Source organism: Marmota monax, unplaced genomic scaffold, assembly GCF_021218885.2.
Source record: "Marmota monax isolate L192 unplaced genomic scaffold, Marmota_monax_Labrador192_F-V1.1 WCK01_AAM20220418_F8-fsc00029, whole genome shotgun sequence".
Taxonomy (NCBI): domain Eukaryota; kingdom Metazoa; phylum Chordata; class Mammalia; order Rodentia; family Sciuridae; genus Marmota; species Marmota monax.
Genome location: NW_026693024.1, coordinates 17,332,749 through 17,355,634, shown reverse-complemented (window position 1 = coordinate 17,355,634; position 22,886 = coordinate 17,332,749). Strand labels below are relative to the sequence as shown.

The following is a 22,886-nucleotide window of genomic DNA, read 5'->3' as shown; positions in this document are numbered from 1 at the left end:
TTTTTCTCGGCAGATCATTGACAACCTTAGGGCTTGTTATATCATCGCTGGCTGACCAGGCTGCAGGCAAGGGTAAAAACAAATTTGTGCCTTATCGAGACTCGGTCCTCACTTGGCTTCTTAAGGTAACCCGTTGCTCTGGTGCTCTTTTCCACCTAAAAGTTGGCCATTTCACCAGGGTGCACTGGGGCACGCCTATGATCCCAGTGGCTCAGGAGGCTAAGGCAGAAGGATCACAAATTTGAGGCTAGTCTCAGCAACTTAGTGAGACCCTGTCTCAAAAAATAAAAAGGGCTGGAGATGTAACCAGGGTAGAGCACCCCTGGGTTTAGTCCCCAGTCCTCCCAAAAATTAAAATGAAAATAAAATTGGCGACTTCAGATGTGACAGTTGGAAGATGTGTGCAGAGCCAACCAAATACACTTGGATCTGTGCTGGCAACACTGTCGTCCGAAGTCCCTGGAAGGCAGGGACAGTTCTCTCGGTTGCTTTTTATTCTATTATAACCTTGTTTGACAGGCATTATTTACTGCTGTGATTATAAGGAGGTCACATTTAATCTTGTCATAAAAATTATTTGTGAAATGCAAACACGTCTCCCCATAGCATTTTTATCCAGAGTCAGGTCATGGGCACACTAGGTGGCTGATGCTTCTGACTCCATCTACTTGGGAGGCTGAGATAGGAGGATCGCAAGCTTGAGGACAGCCTGGGCAATTTAGCGAGCGTTTGTCTCAAAATAAAAAGGGCTGGGGGTGTGACTTTGTAGAATAGTGCTTACCTAGTATGCACCAGGCCCAGGGTTCAATCCCTGGTACCATATGAAAAACAGAGTCATGTCACAGATGCATATTTACTGCTTTCATCAAATGTGTTGTGTTGAAATGGGCTTCCCTGAGATGCTATTTGAAATGCTTTGCAGGACAATTTGGGGGGCAACAGCCAGACCTCCATGATTGCCACCATCAGCCCCGCAGCAGACAACTATGAGGAGACCCTGTCCACGTTAAGATACGCAGACCGAGCCAAGCGGATTGTGAACCATGCCGTGGTGAACGAGGACCCCAATGCCAAAGTCATCCGAGAACTGCGGGAGGAAGTGGAGAAGCTGCGGGAGCAGCTCTCCCAGGCCGAGGTAAAGTCGGGGAGATGCTCCGTTTTCGAGTTCTTCCCTCACGGGGTGAGGACGTGCTTGCTTGCAGCTCTGGGTCTAGCTCCCTGTGACTCGACGTTGCAGTTTTTGTTGGCGTCTGCTCTGTGCCGAGCATCGTGAGGACCTACATGACTTCTGTCCTAGCAATGTGCAGTCGACAAGGTCATTCCTGGTACTTCCTGATTGTTCACTCCAGTCAACGGGTTGGCCCTTGTACTTCCGTGTGAAATCCTGAGAACCTAGTGTGATGTTTTACCAATACCGTAGACTGGGTCTCCACAAGGCCTTGCAGTTTTCAAAGAAGCTGGGTATCATCTCCATGTCGAGTCTTGCCCATGCCATGAGCACGGATAATGAAGCATTAGGAATGATTCAGAAAATTATTTATTTTTCCTTTTTCATTTACATCAGCCTCCATCAGGCAACAAATCACTATTTTCGTATTGTTACCATCTTCCTTGGCTTTTCTGAAACTTTAATAACCATGTACTCTCATAGATAAGTGCTGGTCTTTGCAGATTGCTGGGCGTGGCACCACCTCATTTGGCATAGGTGAGGGGACAGAGATGGAGGCCAAAGGCCGTAGCTGCAGCCATCAGCTTCCTCACGGCAGGGCTCAAGTGTGCACCTGACACTTGAGTTCACCGTTCTTCATGCTGCTGTCTTCTGACCCCACTTTAGTCAGAAATGAAGGAGGAGGGCGATAGCCATCATTTATTGATTGCTTATGTGCCGGGCATCTTTTCATACTCTTTATCTGTCAACATTATTTAATTAAAAAGTAATCAGCAAGAGACAGAACAGACACTGAGTTTGGCGACCTTGACCTTGCGTTTTAACTCTTTCTTTACTGCCTTGTCTTCTTCCAGACTGTCGGCTCTTAAAGTGCAGGGAGCCTTTGTTTAATTCATTTTTTTCATCCTTAACTCCTCGCCCAGCTGGCCCAGGAAGTGCTGCTAGTTTATGTTTTACCATAAAGCATAATCACTTTATTGATGCCAAGAAGGGTTAGTAAAACACCAGGAAAATCAAAATGTTGATGAAGTTTTAAAAGAGTCATGATCCCAGGAGAAGTGTGTATTTGTTCTGGAATTTGTTCAGAGGCAGAGTTTCTGGATTTGCATTCCCACTGTGACCATATGATCCAGACCAGATAGCTAGAGCAGTGCCTGGTCAGGGGGAGAGAAGACAAGCCCCCTGGTGCAGCTGGAGTTTCCTGGCAATCACCCTGTATCCAGCAATGAATGTCCCCGAGCCCCTGGTGGCACCTGGAGACTCGGCTTGCTCAGCCAGCAGGCCATCACCAGCCCCACTGCCAGACCAGGCTCCACCATCATAACAGTTCACAGCGCTTTGGTCTTCAGAGGCTCGTGATGCTGCAAAGTGTCAAAGCAATCCATTGCCAAGCACAGCCCCCCAGGTTTTCAAGTTGCAGGTATCTCTGTTTGGACCCCTTAATTATTCTTACTGAACAAACTCAGAGGGAAACTTCTCAGACGTCCTGGTTCCAAATGAATCATAAATAATTGGCAAAATGTCCATTACTATCTATAGAGAAAAGTCGTTGAAAGGGCCCAGATTCAGATTTTTTGAATAAATGAAAAGAATCATCCTCTTTCTTGGTCAGTTAATGTAGTTCATTTGTTTATTGGTGGTACGAGTTTCTCTCTTTGTCTTAATGAACAAGAAGTTTCAGTAACCTTTTTTTCCCACTTTAACATCTCAAAGATAAACATTAGCATTTAGGTCTTTAGGTGTGAAATTCTGAGCATGATAGCTGAAGTGATTTTTGGGGGGTCTGTGCGGTTTTGGAAATGGAACCCAGGGCCTCTTGCATGCCAGGCAGGCACCCTACCACTGCACTACACCCTCTGCCCTAAGATGACTCTCGTGACCTGCCCCATTTTCATTCAGGGCTCTGGTATTTCTTCTTTTCCTTGAAGCAGGAGCATCCACTCCTCCTACATTCCGTGTGATTGGTAGAGGTCTAAACCCCACCCTGACAGTGCGTGACTTAATTGCTTCCAACAGAAGGACATGAGGACACCATTGTACGTGTCTTGTACCTAATGCTAGGAGAATTCTGAAAGTCACATGTCTCTGCTTTCATTTTAAAGGCCATGAAGGCTCCTGAACTGAAGGAGAAGCTCGAAGAGTCTGAAAAGCTGATAAAAGAATTAACAGTGACGTGGGAAGAGAAGCTGAGGAAGACAGAAGAGATCGCACAGGTACCCGATGACCGAGGCCAGCGGATGGGGGTTCTTCTCACGTAGATTTGCTGTCTTCGCGCAGCCACCTGCTGTCCTCAGTCCTCAGGGTCCCTGCCCAGCTAGAGGCTGCGAGCTCAGCTTTAGACACCAGCTTCGTGTCTTTCATTGATTCAGCTTGGTCCATAGCTGCCAGCAGTGTTGGGTGCTGCCCCTGAGCAGGCCGGGCTTCGGGAGCTGCCCTCACGCTTGGCCCTCATCCACAGCCTGTCCTGGGCTTTTTAGGTCACCTGGCAAAGCACGAGGTTGAGAGCCCCGATAGGCACTGAATTTATAACGTATACAACAATGATTTGTTCAGTGTGTTTGATTCTCTGGGCTCTAACCCCAGCAACTTGGGAGGCTGAGACAGGAGGATGGCAAGTTCAAGGCCAGCCTGGGCAACTTAGCAAGACCCTGGCCCAAAGTAAAAATTTGAAAAAGGGCTGGGAGTTTGACTCAGTGGTTAAATCCCCTTAGTTAAATCCCCAGTACCACCAAAAAGAAAGAAAGAAAACGCTGAAGAAATTTTGCCTGAAATAAAATAAAGCAAGGACTAATTCTACAGAGTGTGTGTGCTATGAATCTCTCTACACTGTGCATTTCATGAAGTTTTTTTTTTTTTTTTTTTTTTTTTTTTTATGCTAGGAACTGAACCCAGGGCCTTTACATGCAAGGCAAGCACTTTACCAACTGAGCTATATCCCCAGCCCCTCATGAACATTTTTTTTTTTTAGTTGTTGATCAACCTTTATTTTATTTATTTATTTATATGTGGTGAGAATTGAACCCAGTGCCTCACATATGTGAGGCAAGCACTCTACCACTGAGCCACAACTCCAGCCCCGCCATGAACATTTTTAATCCTACTGACCACATGGAAATATTGGACTATGCCAATCAAGTAGTTTAAATACAATCCCTAGAACCCAGTCCGTCCTTGCTGATGCATATATATATATAAAAAACAGGGGAATGCATTACAACTCTTATTACATATATAGAGCTCAATTTTTCATATCTCTGGTTGTATACACAGTATATTCACACCAATTCATGTCCTCATACATGTACTTTGGATAATAATGATTATCACATTCAACCATCATTAATTACCCCCTGCCCCCTCCGTTCCCCTCCCACCCCTCTGCCCTATCTAGAGTTCGTCTATTCCTCTCATGCTCCCCCTCCCTATCCCACTATGAATCAGCTTCTTTATATCAGAGAAAATATTCATACGCTGATGCTTCTTATAGAAAAAATTCACATGCACACACACACACACACACTCACACACCCCTCCCTATCCTGCTTCATGGGTCCCCAGAGCACTTAACCCCACTGCGAATTCTGTCAATAACTTCTCTGGTTTTTGCAGCCTGTCTCCTCCCACTAGAAGAGAAAGGAGGGACTTTGTCACAGTCGCTACTGCATTCCCAGCCCTCCATCAATACCTGCCACTTTGCAGACTCTAAATAGAACAGCTCTCATCTGAATTAGTGCACCAGTGAATTCAAGGCCTGGAATCTAAGGCCCCACCCTGCTGTTCCACGTGTCTCCAGTGCCTTTCCCTATTCCCTGGGGTTTCTCGGTCCCCAAGGCCAGCCACTGTGCCCAGGGTCTGTCCTGGGCTTCCCTACACCCATCTTGGTCTTGCTGCTCCCTCATTTCTTCCTGTTGAAATTCTTCTCGTGCTGGGGAACCCTCTCGAGCGTGCCTTCCCCTTACAGACTTTCCCTGAGCCTCTCCCTACAGGCCGCCTCCCTCCTGTGACTCCTGCAGCCCTCGGTACCCCGGGGCACAGGGCTCTCCTCTTCTAGATTCAGTTATGTGCTTTGCTCCCTCTGCCAGGACTTTACCTCCTTCATGGCCGAGATGTGTCTGGTTCCCCCTTGGTGCCCCTGTGACACTGACCCAAGATGTCACGCCGTGGCAGGCTGTCAATAAACGTGGTTCAGTGGAGAAGAACGTGTCATCTCATTGGCATCGTCCCCGGAAACAGTGACTTACTCTTTCCCTGGATACATCTTGTGAATACAGCAACAAATAGTGTTCCTGCTTTTGTCTTTTTGTGTGTGCCCAGGAGAGACAGCGACAGCTTGAGAGCATGGGCATTTCTCTGGAGACGTCTGGCATCAAGGTGGGGGATGACAAGTGCTACTTGGTCAACCTGAATGCAGACCCTGCTCTCAATGAGCTCCTGGTTTATTATTTAAAGGTGAGAGTGTTTGAAGAGTTGAGCTCCTGAATCATCCACGTACAGCTCCCAGCTGAACCTGGATGCCTGTCTCTGTGATTTTGCTTTGGTATCCAGCTTAACCCTCATTAGGAGTAAGACACTGGGACATGTAATCTCCTCTCCATTGAGAATGAAAAACATCTCCTTGGTTTCACCTGGGGCTGGGCAGCTGGGGTGAGGATCCCCTCCTTGTGCAGCTGAGGGTGTCCAGGTGAGCCCCACCTATGGGAAGAGTCCACACGGGAGGTGACTGAGAATATTAGGTCCTTCCACTAAGATCCTGAGAGGCCCTGGAGACTCTGTTATGCTTCTGAGTAATTCTAAGGAGATCTCAAGATCCACCTGAAGTCTAAGCTCTCGTTCTAGATAAGACAGCAAAGGTCTTCCAGGTCTGTCGTCTCTAAATCTTCATCCCCAGGAAGAGACTTTTTGTCCTCTAATCAGCCTGTAAACATGGTGTCAAGGAGTTGGCACCTTGACCTCAGAATGTTCACTGACCGTGTTTGCTAAGTTATTATGGTGGTTCTCAAACTCCCTGGCTTTGGAACCCAATGATAATGTTGAAAAGTAACAAGGACTCCGTAGGTTTTATCTGTGTTTGTTGCATTGACATTAAGACTGAAGACATCTTAAAAGACAAACATAAAAAAATAACAGCAGTTAGTCTCCAGAGCTGCCTCATCACTCATCAATGGCCTTCAAAGACTCCACTGTCTGTGGTGATGAATGACAGCACAGAGGAAATTAGTAATATTTTTATTGAAGTGATTTTGAGTTCACGGGCCTCCCTACCAGTTGTCATGAACATGCTTTTAGAGCTGCTGGCTTATTCCGTTTTGTAAGAAATAAGAAACCTGAAACAGGCCCCTAACAATGACGTGGGGCACCCCAGCTGACCTAGGACATTCAGCTGACCATTGGAGCACACTTAATCATGCACACAAACTCTGAATTATGGTAGTATTTAAATATATATGTAGGCTGGGCACGATGATGCACACCTATTATTCCAGCAGCTCAGGAGGCTGAGATAGGAGGATCGTGAGTTCAAAGCCAGCTTCAGCAAAAAAGCAAGGAGCTAAGCAACTCAGTGAGACCCTGTCTCTAAGTAAAATACAAAATAGGGCTGGGGATGAGGTTCAGTGGCTTAGTGCTCCTGAGTTCAATCTCCAGTAACACCCCCGCCAAAAAAAAAATATATATATATATATGTGGAGTACTGACCTAACTGTCGGGGTTGAGCACCTGGGCCTGGAAGGTAACTCACTGCACTGCCCACTTGCCTGAATTTCTAAGTGTAGAGGAATTACCTTCTCGTGAAGGGTGAGATGGGTTCTTGTTAAGGGTTCTAGTCTGCCTAGTAAACTGATAAAATATAGTGGACAATAAGCCAGAATTGAAGCAAGGAGCCTCAATTGTCTGTGACCCTTTTTTTCCTTTCTAATTTTTGCGGAGATATAAATATGGTACAGTAACCTCTGACTCAGAATCTACTAACAGATTTAAGGTCTGTTTATTTAGGAAATGATTAAGAGATGAGGAATTACTTCGGGTGTTTTAATTTTGAAGAACCAAGAACTACACCACTTCTGTTGCCTAGGGAAGTGTCATTGTGGTAGTCAGCTTTTCACCACTGTGACAGAATACCTGAGGAAAGCACTTAGAGAAGGGACGTTTATTTGGGCCCCTGGTTTCAGCGGTTTCATGGTCACCTGGCCCCATTGCTTCTGGGCCTGTGGTGAGGCAAGAGCATCATGGCGGGGAGCGAAGCTGCTCAGCTCCTGGTGACCTGGAAGCAGAACCAGGGGCAGGGTCATATCCTTCAAGGGTATGTTCCCAGTCACATCCTTCCTCCAACCAGACCCCACTCCTGAAGTTCCCACCACCTCCCGGTGTGTCACCAGCTGAGGACCAAGGTCTCAACACGGGAGCCTTTGGGGGAAGACCAGATCCAAACTAGGATAATTATCATAATGATTAAATAATTTGTAGAGCAGTTGAAAAATTACCATGTGAATGAACAGCGACTGAATCAGCAGGAGTTACAATTCTGGTGTGTCTGAGGTCCAGGGAACTTAAAATCAGCTCACCTGTACAATGTGTCAGTACTCTGTATCATATTCATATTAGAAAAACAGCTGTGTGCATCATTTTAAATGTTATGTATACACGTGGCTGGGGTGTCGCCCAGCGGTAGAGCCCATGCTTACCTGAGTTCCACCCCAGCACCAATGAAAGAGCAAAAGTTTTATGTAGATAGACAGATATAACTTTCCTTAACACTGCTTTTTAGTGGTTTTTAAATTTATTTAGCTGTTTTCAAGACAGTCTCGTTGTTAATTCAGATAAATCTAAACAGAACTTTATCCAGTAGCCAAGCAGGTCAAATAGATATGATCCCGGCTCTTCCCCACCCCAATAAAGAGGAAAAGAAACTGATGCTCAGAGGGAGAAATGGCTCATGGTCACCCACATGGTAATAAATAGGTCAGAATTGGGACTCACCTTATTCTGCTCTCAAGTCCAATTTCCTCGTGTTTTAAAACAGTACACGATCACTACCGACCAGAAATTTTTTTATAACGTTTAAACATTTTTTAACTAGGTGTGCTCAGGTGAGCTTTTGACCCCTGACACTCCAGGTACCTTGCGTCGTTCATGTAACGTCATACATAGGCTGTTGCGTTATTCAGATTGGTTGTGATGAATTTTAACTGAGCCACTTTTTAAAGCGGGGCTTTCATTCTTCTGTGGTGTACCCCACCAGGATCACACCAGGGTGGGTGCAGACACCTCTCAGGATATCCAGCTCTTCGGGATAGGGATTCAGCCTGAGCACTGTGAGATCGATATCGCCTCCGACGGAGAGGTCACTCTTACTCCGAAAGAAAATGCAAGGTGAGAAGTAATGATGACCGCTTTCCTGGGGCCTGCTTTCAGGGGAAGGCCACCTCTTTCTTTTATCAGAACTCAGGATGCCTGAATCCTCAGGCTCTGCTCTCCGTCTGTGGAAATTGGCACAGTATCATTGAAGAGCACCAGGTCTGTCATGGTCAAAAACCCCTGGTCACCAGAGTTGAAATATTCCTATGAAGGGGGTTCCTTGCATGTGTGAACTCCAGTTCTGCTTATTTCACTTTGAGCTTTAGAAGTCTAGAAAGAACAGGACTCAAACGATGAGATTATATGTGAGAAGTAACTTATTGGAAAACTCAAAATAATGTCCATTATTTTCCTTCATCAGACTTTACTTGACAGCCCTTAACAGACTGGTCTTTAATTATTTATCCCTTCCTCCAAGGTTTTTAAATCACCAGGAAAACTTTTTGTTTTGAGCTGTTCCTTTAATACACATTTTAAGGGTTTTTTTTTTTTTAATATTTGTTTTTTATTTATAGTTGGACACAATACCTTTATTTTATTTATTTTTATGTGGTGCTGAGGTTCGAACTCAGGGCCTCACACTTGCTAGGCGAGCGCTCTACCACTGAGCCACAACTCCAGCCCCTCACATTTTTGGTTTTTGCAAGTGTTGGCCGAATATTCCATCAGCTACGCTTCCGTCTTGGTTGGGAGCACACCGCGTGAGACTCTCACTCTCCGGGGGATGCTGGCAGCCCTGGGTCTTCATTACTGGATTGTGCTTTTCTACAACAAATTCTCTGGTTCCTTCTTCCCTTGTTACTTGGAATACACTTTCTAAGACAGTTCCCCCAGTTATCTCTCTTGAGTACTGCCCTGGGTTTCGTTCTCTTCTCTGCTCCCCTGACCTTGTCCTTCTGCCCCTTCAGGTCCTGTGTGAACGGTGCTCTTGTGTGCAGTGCCACCCAGCTGTGGCACGGTGACAGAATCCTGTGGGGAAATAACCACTTTTTTAGGTAACATCTTCCTGTTCTCTAGTATTTTCAGATTCACGTTTTCTGTTATCCATTTAAGTATCCAAGGAGTTGACTTTCTCCAACGGTGAAAACCCCACAGGATCAACTTACCGAAGAGGAAGCGGCGAGATTGGTTGAAAGACTTCGAGAAGGAGACAAGCCCGGCAGAGCATGACCTGGACGCCGCCAGCGAGGCTTCCTCGGAGCCCGACTACAACTACGAGTTCGCCCAGATGGAGGTCATCATGAAAACCCTCAACAGCAACGGTGAGGCCCGACTCCAGCCTCCTGGGCACGGCCTTCCCTCGGGGGTTCCGGGAGGAGTCGGGAAGTGGGAAGTGTGGTTCTCAAATATAGACACACAAAATTGCTAGTCCTGACACGTGAGGCCGGCCGTGGTGCGCAGGTTTGGGGATGGTCTTCTGCCTCAGGTAGAACCAGAAAGCCAGCAGGCGCTTTTTTGAGACCCCTTGTTCCTGAGCAGACCGAGATGACTTCCCCTGGTCGTCAGGTACTTACTTAATGACTTCAGCAGCCTTTCTTATCAAAATCGCCCAAGACTGAGACTTTCACTCTGAATTCACGAGAGTGCGAAAATTCCCAAGAAAACGTTGGGAATCCAGGAGTTTTTAATAGGATCCAATGGGGAGATAGAAGTTATAGCCTTTTACCATAAACTCAGTTGAAAACCATAAGTCCCCAAAAGACTTATTTGATAAATAAGCCCAAGTAACCTCATTACAAATGATAGTGAAAATGAAGCGTTTTATGGGTCCTGTAGACCTGCGCCCCCGTCTGCCTCAGATCTCTGAAGAAGGCTCTCTCCTGGCAGCAGTATTGCCAGGTCCCTCTTTCCAGAAGGTTTTCAATGTTCCTGTAAAGTTCCTCCTCTGTGTCCCGAGGGACAGATTCCTTTTCTCTCTCCCTCTGTGTTTGTACACACCTGTGTGTGTTTAGTAAACCACTGCAGTTGGCTTTCCTTGCCTGCTGATTTACTGCCCCTTCTTCCTGTCCCCAGTTTTCCAGTCCCCAGATGTGGGGCCTGGGACACCAGAAAGGACAGTTTCCCTGTTGTCTGGCGTCAGAGGCACTGCAGGGACTAGAACTGTCTCCAGGCAGGAGCTCAGGGCTACACTCAGGAGCACCCGAGAAGGTCCTTTGTGGGTGTGGCCAAGCTCACTCTCCCACTCGCCTCTTCCTGGGGCGCCTGAGGACCCCAGCTTGAGCCAGGGACCTCCAGGACCCTGACACAGGCAGCCCGTACCCGACAGGACCCTGGGCAGCCCTGTTATTCACAGTGGAGCTCTTCCCTGAGAGAGTGACTTTCTCACTCCCGCTTGGAAGAAGCCTCCGGAGGAGGTTGGCATGGCTGGACCTCTGGCATATGGAATTGGGGGTTCTGCATATAGAATTGGGGGTGCATCAAATAAAGAGAGAGGAATAAAAAAGTCACAGTCTTTATTCCAGTGTCCAGATCCACTGGTCAGTGGCACTTGCCTCCAGGGCACACCAGCACACCCTGGTGCACGTGCCACAGGGCTGGTGGCCCCATGGCATTCACTGCATTCCGCTCTGCTGCTAGGTGGCTTCCCGATGGTAAGCCTGTCTGCCTGGTGGTCATCCCCCTGGTGGTCCTATTTGAAGATTCTCTTCCCTCTCGTGTGGTTCCAGACGAAGCTCCTCCACAAACAATGGGACAGAGGTTCTTAGCCGGTTGGCCTCAGCATGCGGGGCTTGGCTGCTGTTCCGCAGGGCTGCTGTCTGGTGCTTGTGCTGCGGCTTTGGCCAAATCTGATTGACATCAGCAAGAAGCTGGAGCTTTCTGCCTGACAGAGGTGCTCTGTGTTCTCTCTCCCTGCCCCCTCAGTGGTTTAGGGGATCAAGCCTAGGGCCTGTCACATGCTAGGCAAGCACTCTACCTCTGAGCTCTATATCCCCAGCCCCTTTTAAAGTTTTTACTTGGAGACAAGAGGCTCACTAAATTGCTGAGTCTGGCCTTGAACCTGCCTCAGTCTCCTGAGCTGCTGGGATCATGGGTGCCCCCCTCCAGGACTGGCTATGTACTCTGTTCTTTACCGGAAAATGTTCTTTTCAGTTATTTCCTGCCCCACTGCCTCATCAGTGGTTAAAGTTCCATGACACTCTTGTCCCCATGTCCAGGAGCACAGACAAGGGTGACTGTGGTGCCCAGGAGCACAACAGCAGGGCCGTGGTGCTTCCAAAAGTGCACTCCCCTCCATTATCCTGGTGATACAGGAGAGTAAGGTGTCTAGTTCTCCAGAGGAAAAACTGATCTGAAACCCAGTCCTTTAGAGTTTAAAGTAAAAGGAAAATCTAATACCCCTCAACAATGGTGCCTTCTTCCCAAGGGTTCCAATAGGAATTAAACACTCATCTCATGCATGGAGAAATAAATACCTCTTTTCCTAATTTCTAGCTAGTTCTAAAGTAAAGAACTGTTAAGGGGCCAGCAGAGGTCAGGAGCCAATCATTCCACCTAAGACTCAAAGGTTTCACTTTTCTGTAGGGTTACTCCCCTCCCATCCAGTGCTCTGACCATGTTGGTGCAAGTTAATTCTAATACTTTTTCTTATGTGAATACCTTTCTGCCAACACCACTGCCGCCATCATCCTCTCTTCCATTCTCTGCAGGATTGATTGGTCTGAGCTCATTTTGTATTACCTACCAGGGAAATCACGAACTAGTGAGGAAGACCAATCACTGTGGTCCTTCTCTCTTCCTCAAAGACTTAACTCTCTGGTATCTTGGCCTGAGGCATTAGACTCGCTGAATTTTGAAGCAGTTCATTCAAGAGCCGCAGAGAGGGCTCAGTGGCAGAGTGCTTGCCCAGCATGCACAGGACACTGGGTGACAACTCCACCATCACAAAGAAAATTATAAAGGAGGAAAGTGATGGGAAAACAAACTGGATAATCTTCTAATATTCAATCCAGTTACTGGAGAACAGGCCAAATGGTCTTTGGCTTCTGTTCGGGGCCATATCATAGAGTCGATGGCCTTGTTGGTCAAGATGATTGACATAAGAAGGTGCAGAATTGTGGCAGAGGCTTGATACTGGTCGCTTTGGGGAGAGGGAGTTATCACAAATGTCCACGAGAAAGGGGTTTCCAAGATGGTATTGGCCTCAGAGATAAAACAAAAGCCCTTCCCTGGGGCAAGGCCTCTAAGGCCAGCCACTGAGGCTCAGAGGGAGGAGTGCAGAGTCGTGTGGCCCCTGAGCAGCAGTTGTGCCAAGTCATGGCAACTGTTGACAGTTCAAACTCACTCACTGGCCTTTGCCTTGGCAAGAAACCTGGGTGGAGATCCCTCTGCCTCAGCCATTTGGGATCATGCCTGTTTCTCTACTACTGACCAATGAGTGGAAATACGCACTAAAGATCTCATTCAGCCTCTCTTAGTGAAAACCCTAATAGTGCAATTTCTCTATGAAACTATTCTGCTTCTTAAGAAGGTAGTGAATTTTATGTCAGGAAAGAATGGTATATATTTCTTTCTCTTTTTCAAGAGTGTTCTTTTTAACAGAGTGCTTGATAAGACATTTTATTTACCAAGTTAATACCCAGCCAATCAGCCAGTTAGTTCCCTGAACTTCAAACCTGTCTCTATCAGTTATTAGCTCTGTGATGTTAGGTAGCTACTTAAACTTTGTGAGTCCCAACTTCTTCATCTTTAAATCAGGATGAAGTCCACCTGAGGGCTTTTGTAAGGTTTTCAAGAGATGGCCGCATGCTGGGCAAAAGTCCTCTGCTTGAGATGTAGCTGGTAGAGTTAATTTTGCCACTGTGTTTCATTAAAACAACTCACCATACTGAGTGTATCTTGTGACTTTAAAAAAATCGCTTCTTTCTGTTTTGTATTACTTAACCTCATTTTTTAAAGTCAGCATGTTACCTTTTCTCCTAACGCTAATATAAAAAATTGGTACAATTTACGTATTTATTTCACAACCTGATGGGGTATTTTGGAAAAGTCAGTCGGTGCCATAATCAGATGATACAAATCTCCCTCTGCATCACTTTAGTTTCCAGCTTCTTTCTGGTAAATTGAACTGAGAACTAAAGTGTGGTATTCAACACAGTGCGCTGAATACAGGCCAGTGCATAGATGCACAGGGGAAATGACGTTCCAGGCAGGTCTAGAAGTGATCTCCTCTTGCTCCTGTGTCTTTTCCGGAGGCGCTCACCACAGTGGTGAGGGTCTTGCTGTCCCACGAGGTGGTCTGGCACACTCCCCTGTAGGCCACTCTGCCCCCATGGGATGCCTGTACCTTGGTGCTTGTGGTCAGCGCCTTCATCTGTCTCCCTGGCACCGAGCTCCTTGGTCATTGCCTGCTCATGTCCTGCCCGGCCAGTCATCTCATTGGGCTCAAGTCCTACCTGTACCACAGCCACCACTCATCATCACATGGCCCCTTTGAGCAATCCGTCCGTGTGTCTACCCCTGTGCACACGTGTGTCGTGGGAGCTCAGACCTGGATCAGCAAGATGGCTGGTGCAGGTTTTGTTAGCTTTGCAAATTAATGACCGTATTAGCTATTGCCACCTCAGAAACGGCCAGACCATATGCTCAGTCCATATTTTCAAACATATGCTGTGATTTTTCGGTTTCCTCTCCTCTTAGAGAAATTCAAGAGTACTGAGGTATGTAGTAAAAATCATAAACCCTTTGACATGCCCACGTCGAAGTTAGAGGTGCCTAGAAACCAAGTCAGCAAAGATCCCATTGTCCGTGGCGCTGTCCTGGGTTTCACGACGTTCTTCTCAAGGGTGAGGATCACATCCCGTCTCCTCCCCCACCTGCTGGGAGGAGATGGGTGATCTGTCCAAACAGTCACGGGGTGGGTGTGAAGAATGTCATCCAAAATGCTATCACAAAAGGAAACGGAGAGGAGTTGACCTGCGAGCCCCCAGAAGGGGACTGTGGGCGAGGACCTGGGCGGGTGATGGCTCTTGCCACAGCAGCCCCGGCAGGCTGCCTGGATGTTGCCTCAGCCTCCACTCAAGACACTTGCTTGTCTCTTGACTCCCCAGACCCAGTTCAAAACGTGGTCCAGGCCTTGGAGAAGCAGTACCTGGAAGAGAAGAGAAGCGCCCTGGAGGAGCAGCGGCTCATGTACGAGCGGGAGCTGGAGCAACTGCGCCAACAGCTCTCCCCCGAGCGGCAGCCCCCGAGTGGCGGCCCCGACCGCCTGTCCTACAGCAGCCAGACAGCCCAGCAGAAGGTGACCCAGTGGGCAGAGGAGAGGTAAGAGCGGGCGGGCGGGCGGCCCGGGGCCAGGCGCCAGGGGCTCGTGAGGCCCGTCCAAGGGGCACAAGTCTCGCAGAGAGGAAACGAGTTTCCCCATATCTAGTTTGCTGGGCAGTGGCTTTTCCTTGAATTCAGAGACACCATCCACCCCAGATGTGTCAGGTGTGTGGGCCGCAGCACGCCCTGAGAACGACCCCACACTCCGAACAAGGAGCCAGCGCAGAAGGCCCACGCTGCTCAGTGTTGAAAGAGGACGAGTTGGAATCCAAGTCTTTAACAAAAAGCAGATTCTTCTTTTTTATTTCTTTTACTTTTAGTTCTATTCAAATTTAACTTCAAGGGAGAGGAACTTTGGGTTCTATTCAAATGTAACTTCGGGGTAGAGAAATCTAAATGTGAATTTCCAAGGCATAAGACTTAAAATGATTATATCAGACCTCTCAAAGGAGGCAGTGGTGGAAGAAATGATAATAATATCGGCCACCACAGTGGACAGTAAATTGACACTGACTTCCGTTGTGTTCACACCACAATCTAGGCATGGTGCTAATTTTACTCAACATTCCCAACAGCACTGTGCATAGGAACTATTATTCCTGCCCTTTTTTGATTTTTTTTTTTCTTTTTTTTACTGGGGTACTTTACCACTGAGCCACATTCCTAGTCCTTCTTATTTTTTTATTTAGAGACAGGGTCTTGCTAAGTTGCTTAGGGCCTTGCTAGATTGATGAAGCTGACCTCAAACTTAAGATCCTCCTGCCTCAGCCTCCTGTGCCTCTGGCATGTGCCACCACACCCAGCTTATTCCTGCTTTATAAACTCCCACCACCCAGTAAGTAGAAAAGCCTGAGCTTAAATCCAGCTCTGTCTACAGTCCTGGATGAACCCTGTGTTATAATTAACAACAGAGGTTGTGGCTGACATTTGCAGAGTATTTACTGTGCTCTGGGCACCAAGTGCTCTACCTTCCCTCCTGTCGTCGTCACCTGCCATTGTCTTTGGCTGTGCTCACTCTCTTACACAGGAGGAAACTGAGGCTCGGGCTTGCCCAAGGTCATTTAGCTGGTAAACTGAGCCGTGGGGTCGGAGCCAGGGCAGTCTGACTCGGGAGTCTCCACTCTGGCCCACACATTCCACATCCCTCCCTGGTAGTGACAGGCTGGACAGGAGCCCCCTCCAGGGAGCTGGGCCCAGAGAAGGGGAGCACGCCCTGCACCGCGTCTCCGGGTGCTCTGGTGCTGGGCTGTGCGAAGCCAGGAGAAAGGAGTCGGTTGCATCTTCCCAGGGGCTGCTGACTCATTTGTCCCGATGCCCGGCTGTGAAGGCTCATCAAGCGTCTCAATGTTACTCTTTATTTTCCTGTCCCTGGGAGAAGCTGACAAAAGTGACCCAGTGGCGCTTTCCCAAGAGCCACCTTTCCCACATCTACTGTGAGCTGGTAGCCAGCTTTTGAAGGTTTGGGTGTAATTATACCCACTGATGCCCTTTCTGTTCAGTCAAGAATATCAAAGACAAGAAAGGTACCTGATAGAGAAAGTGGATTTGCCTTTAATCATAGCATCTTTCAGTTAATTATCTAAATTTTTTCACTTCCCTGAATTTTTTTTTTCCCTTCAGAGTAACAGGCCTGAGTTTATTAGAAGGGATAAGAAAGGGAAGGGGGAGACTATTGAGGGAGACAGTGGGTCTTCTTGGAGGCAAGAGGCCCTGGGACTTAGATTCTTAAGACTGGAGAAGCAGATATCTGGGGAATGTCACTCAGAATGATAAGCAGGGCTGCTGTCTCACTTTCATGAGGTTTCACCAGGTGAAGAAGTGTGGCTGGTGGTGAGAGGCTGAGCCTCCCGCCCACATCCATGTGTGTTCAGGTGTGTTCCAGAGCTGCATAGAGCTGCAGAGAAAGGAGAAAGCTTCAGATGTGGTGTGTGCTCTCTGTACACGTAGGATGTAATGTGGAGCCAGACAGAGTGATGCGAAAACTTGAATCATAACTGGAGGCTACAGAACGGTTTCATTCCACAGTAGGAAAGACAGTGACTTGATGTTTATTTATTTATTTGCTTTCTGTCTTCTCCACTGCAAAATGCGTCCTGCGGGCAGGGAATCTGTTCTGTTCATGGAAGTGTCCCTAGGGCGTAGAACCATGTCCCTTGGTAGGGAACGAGGAGATACTGTTTGTGTTGGTCGTGTGAGTTTGTTGACGTGGCTAGGAAGTATGTGGTCACCCTGTGGGCAAGGGCATGGTAAGGGTGATGGGCCTTTAGTGGAGGATGAGACCCCAGCCATGTGGAGTCTTCTGCAGAGATTTTCCTGGAGAAAGCAAGATTTCAAGTGAGTTTGAAACATGGAGTTTGAACAGGTAGAAAGCAGAGAAGGGCATTTCTTTTTCTTCCTCATCCCCCCTCTCCTATTTTCTTTCCTTCTTTCTTTCTTTTTTTTTAAGCAGTGGGAGGCTCTGGGTTCAATCCCCGTGCTAAGCATTCCACTCCCACTATAGCCTCTGTCCCAGTCGGAGGTCCCTGGGCAGGTGTGGGTTAGCATGAACAGACAGAAAGCAATGGACATGTTTGGGGAAGGCTGCGCTGTTTTGTTTAGTCTAGATGGTGATTTATAGAGAAGCATGGAGAATTAATTCTAAAACTATTACAACCTGTGGGAGACCTACAGACGTGAGTGTCTGGTATCTATGCCCTGGGAGAAGAGCATCCCTGCTAGATTTTGAGCCAGAGAGTGGCCTGGCAGAGGCAGGAGAGTGCCCTGTAGAGAAGGGGCCTGAAGAAGTGGAGAGGGGCTTAGGAATGCTTCAGAGAAGCATCAACAGGGCTCGGGATGTTGTGGGAAAGAGAAGAGACCAAGCTTACCGCGAGAGCCAGGGTGGGCGCCTGGAAATGGACATACCCTTCTGGAACCATCCTAGGGATGTGCGCACTCTCCAGTGTGCCTCCTGTGTCGCCTGCCAGGGGGCGAGAAAGGAGCAGGACTGTGTGTTCTGAGCTCATCTTCTCCCAGGAGGGATGGGACATGTGAAGGGTAGAAAAGAAGCCCTCCACGCTGGGCACAGAGCAGTCGCGCATCTGGGTTATCTTTGAACCCAGATTCAAAAGTGAAATCCAGGAGTGCGCATTTCTTCCATGCAGTGGGTCTTTTTAAGTGTCTTCTGCTGGGCCATACACTTGGCCAGGAACTAAGTGTAGCGGAAACAAAAAGGACATCATCCCTGCCCGAGGGGCGCTTACAGCCTAATCAAGTAGTTATGCAGGTAAATGAAAAGTCCTAACTGTGACAGATGTGGAGCTGTGAGAGCCATGTCATGAGGTTTTGACCGAATCAGGTGTTAGAGAAGCCTTTTATCACCAAGTGCTATTGTGTATAGTTAAAAAGAATCCCCGCTGCTGCAGAGACGGTGACCTTCACCAGCTGAAGAAATCCTCAGTTTCTTTCTTCTTCTAACTCTAGGTCTCTCACCTCCCAACCCAACACCCCCTGCCTCTGCCAGCCTGTAGCACACAAAAGTCATAACCATCATTTCTTTTTCTTTACTTTAAAAAAAAATTAAATCCTCATGTCAAAATCTGGTAGTTTTTTAAACATAACTTTCTTTTTTTTGCTGCTATGGGTTGAACCCAGGACCTTACTCACTCCTGCTAAGCAAACGCTCAACCACTGAGTGACCACCCGGCCCCCAAACCTGGGTTTTACTTCTGTACCCATGCAGCTTTGACCCCAGCAGTGATTCCAGGAGAAAACCCAGGCATGGGCTAGAGGGGTCAGAGGGGACTTGGTAAAATAGGTTGGAAAATTTTGTCTGAAAGGAGTTTTCTGCCATTTTCTAATGAGTCCACTCACTTACAAACAGGTTTACGGTTTTTTTAGATGAGCTCATTTCCTTTTATGTGACCCCACAGGGATGAACTCTTCCGGCAGAGCCTGGCCAAACTACGAGAGCAGCTAGTCAAAGCTAATACCCTGGTGCGGGAAGCAAACTTCTTAGCTGAAGAAATGAGCAAACTCACTGATTACCAAGTGACTCTCCAGATCCCTGCTGCAAACCTCAGTGCCAACAGAAAGGTAAGGATGTCCCGAAAGAAGGAGAGTGGGTCGTACAGTGGTCAGCAGCACCATGAGCTGAAATCCGCAGATCACCTTCGGGAGATCCTGATGTGACCCAAGGTGTTCATTCCTTTTTAAGCCTTCCTTTGTACCCCTCTCCAGGTAAGAATGCTCCTTAAACAAACCCTTTAGATGTGCTCTAAGCAGGATATGCAGGGTTTGGGCGGCTGAAGGAATTGCTAATTTAAATACTTTCCTACTGACAGAAGCATATGTAAGTGATCATCCTGCATTCCCCTTGTACAGAAACGTCCCCTCCTGAAATGGGGGCCATCTGTATTTTGTTACAATACCTTTTAAAGAGTGAATCCTAGGAGGAAGGGAGGTTTCCTGTCATTTTAACTTGGAGAATTCTTCCTGTAAGGGGAAACTGGGAAGAAAACAGCCCTTTATCCATTCGTTTTCAATCCAGGAAGGTAGTGAGGAAGGGAGTCAGGGAGCACCTCATCAGACTTGCGAGGTTGTAGTTTTTTGACCCAGTAGTTCTGAGTACATAGGCCTAGAAGGTATGTAGTTTTATGTCCTTTGTATACACGGTTGCTGTCTCGGTGGCCTTTGTAGTAGTGAAAACTTGAAACAGCCTTGATGTTCAACAACAGAATGATCAGTCATATGTGTGGTAAGTCCAAATGGTGGTCTACTATGTTGCCATAAAAAAACCACGTTTGTGAAGAATATTAAGAAAATAATAACAATGTAAAAAACTAGTGAGAGAATTGGGATATGATACATTTTGTTTGATCCTGGTTATGATAAAAATGAAAAGTATAGCCAGGTATGGTTGCACACACCTGTAATCCCAGTGACTAGAGAAGCCTGAGGCAGGAAGATTGCAAGTTCAAGGCCAGCCTGAGAAACTTAATGAATTGCTAGGTAACTTAGCAAGACCCTGTCTCAAAATGAAAAAATAAAAAGAGCTGGGAATGTGGCTCATGGTTGACCACCCCGGGGTTCAATCCCCAGTTCCAGATAAATAACAAAAAGATACAGTGTGTGCATGGGTGGGCATAGAAGATAGAAAATAATGCAGTATTTCCTAGGTACGAGAATGTTAGCTTTTTAAAACAATTTTTTTTATTTGTTTAAATTAGTTATACATGACAGTAAAAATGTACTTTGATATATCATATGTAATGGAGTATAATTTCTTCTGATTATACATGTAGAATCCCACCAGTCATGTAGTTATATAGTCCACTGTCCTTCCTACCACCATATTCCCTCGCCTCCCCACACTCCCTCTACCTAATCTAAAGTGACTCTATTTTTCCCACCGCACCCACCCCAATTGTGAATTAGCATCCTCATAGCAGAGAAAACATGGGGCTTTTGATTTTGGAAGATTGGCTTATTTCGTTTAGCATGATGAGAATATTATCTTTTTTATATACATTTTATGTGTTCTGCAAACTCTTTACTTTAGTGTGAGTGTGTGTGTATGTATAGGATTTAACAATTTTAAAAAGCTGCAATGTTCATTTTGTTGGTTTTCTTCGTCCTGCAGAGAGGTGCGATAGTGAGTGAGCCTGCTATTCAGGTGAGGAGAAAGGGGAAGAGCACCCAGGTTTGGACCATTGAGAAGCTGGAGAACAAGTTAATTGACATGAGAGACCTCTATCAAGAATGGAAGGAGAATGTCCCTGAGGTAAAAGGACAACACGTAAAGGAAATTGGGTCACATCAAATGCCAAGGCCACAGATGACGTCACCACCAGAAACCCACATGCGTGCACCCATGCACATACATGTGCTCACAAGCACACATGCATGCACACCCATGACACTAGAGAAAAACAGAAAAGTGATTTTGAAAGAGTTTTAGTAGCAGCAGTAGCATAGCGGGATGGGCACCGTCTCATTTCAAGTCACATGAACAGGACGGAGGTGGACCTGTGCTGTCTTGTCAGTGTCCTGAAAATCGGTTTGTCTAGAGGCAGCACGGGTTTTGCATTCATCGTGTGTGCATGTGCCCCTAGGGGTGGCCTTGGCTGGGTGGGCTTGGAAGAGTGACTCCATTGTTTTGGAGGTTAGTAATAGAAGAGAAGGTGTGGCAAAGACCACAGGCAAAGCAGAGGAGTGGGGTGGAGAAACTGCAGGCGGCTGTGACGGAGAAGATGAGGCAGCAGCTGAGAATCCTCCATGCGGTTCCTTAGTTCCCAACAAGGAAGCCCATCTTACATGCTGATTCTGTTGTATGACGTGAACACGATTCTTCTTTTACTTATTTGTTTCCACCAAAACTTCCTTAAAGCATGATTTTTTTCTAATGCTGTTTTTAAATAATACAAAGCTGATGTCTTGTCTCCTGCCCACCCACCGCCTGCCCTCCCTACTGCTCAGGCCAAGAGGCTCTACGGGAAGCGAGGGGACCCTTTTTACGAAGCCCAGGAGAACCACAACCTGATCGGTGTGGCCAACGTGTTCCTGGAGTGCCTGTTCTGTGACGTGAAGCTTCAGTACGCAGTTCCCATCATCAGCCAGCAGGGGGAGGTAAGGGCAGGTCGCCTCAAAATAGAGGTCTGAATTCTTTTAAAGCCATCTTGAGGTAGATAAAGAAACCAGGGCAGACGGTCACGATCTGCCTACTCTTTTCTCAGCTAATCGCTGGTACTAGTAGAAACTCTCAAGATTACGTCATGGTCTTAAAAGGTAATATAACACAGATGATGTTTGTAGTTCACAGTGTGTGTGTGTGTGTGTATATGTGTGTGTATGTGTGTTTATGTGTGTGTATGTGTGTTTAACTAGACATCTTTTGACAACAAGATTCAGTTCCATGCCCCATATCGCTTTCCCTTTTAAAAGGCAATCTCGTATCTTTAGTTCCTTCACGGCCCCTAAATGATGTTTATAAGATGACGTAACTTGGGAGGATTATTATGAAGTCCAAAATATTCAAAATAATAAGTTTAAACAACCCATTGTTACCCCCTTGTGAATCCTCCTATTTCAGTTATGTAGATACATTTTGGAAAATGTTGAAGTTCAAACCTTTTCTTTTTTAAAATCATTTCATCAGCTGATGTTTTTATTTACAGCTTAGTAATGCCCTTACTTCCTAGCTTGTCCTTTATAACTTATAAAAGTACCAAGTTGTGTGTGACCAAGAGCAGCCTGGGGATAAGATGCCGTTCTCCCCAGAGCAATGCTGGGAAATAGACCCGAGTGCCCTGGTGGGATGCAGGTCCACGGCCCACGTCTGTGTGTAGTAACCCCCCACCTATTCTGCTCTGGACCAATAGCCAGGGTTGCTTTTTCCCATGTTAAAAAATGCATAGCCCATCCAGGCATGGTGGTACACACCTGTCATCTCAGCTGCTTGGAAGTGGAGGAGGGAGGATTGAGAGTTCAAAGAGCCTCAGCAAAAGGGAGGCACTAAGCAATTTAGAGAGACCCTGTCTAAAAATAAAAAATTAAAAGTGCTGGAGATGTGGCTCAGTTATTAAGTACCCCTGCATTCAATCCCTTGTATCGGGGGAAAAAAAAAAGCCATAGCTCTCCGGACACAGTGGCTCATGCCTATAATCCCAGAGGCTCGAGAGTCTGAGGCAGGAAGGTGGCAGGTTCAAAGTCAGCCTCAGTAACATGGTAAGAACCTGTCTCAAAATGAAAAATAAAAAGGTTAGGATGTAGCCCAGTGTAGAATAGCCCTGGGCTCCCACCCCAGTACCCCACCCCACCCCAAAATTATACAGCTCATGTGGTAAAGGAATCTAATGGCTGAGACCCTTGCTCAGGGGTTCTTAAATTGGGGTCTGAGGTAGGCTGTGATACTTCATGAATCCCCCTGAAATTACAGTACAAATGTATTAGATTCTCAAAAAAAAAAAAAAAAAAATCAAAGAATACAATCTGACCCACTATCTTCTGGCTGATTTATCACATTTCCTGTCTCCTCCTCCTTACCACTTCTGTTTGTCTCACTTGTCAAATATCATCAATTAGCTTCTCTCAGGTTCTTGGTGCCAGCTGCCGTGTTGAAGTTGAGTCT

At 46.8% G+C, this 22,886-nt stretch overlaps 1 protein-coding gene across 1 annotated transcript in view; it reads left to right on the top strand.

Moving 5' to 3' along the window:
* Positions 1-22,886, top strand: part of Kif13a (kinesin family member 13A) — a 178,209-nt gene that overhangs the window by 115,571 nt on the left and 39,752 nt on the right. Inside the window, 11 exon segments of the mRNA XM_046453375.2 lie at positions 14-125; positions 923-1,135; positions 3,271-3,381; positions 5,483-5,617; positions 8,406-8,536; positions 9,430-9,516; positions 9,617-9,783; positions 14,569-14,782; positions 18,691-18,853; positions 20,400-20,540; positions 21,236-21,385. Coding sequence (XP_046309331.1) covers positions 14-125; positions 923-1,135; positions 3,271-3,381; positions 5,483-5,617; positions 8,406-8,536; positions 9,430-9,516; positions 9,617-9,783; positions 14,569-14,782; positions 18,691-18,853; positions 20,400-20,540; positions 21,236-21,385 — 1,624 coding nt within the window.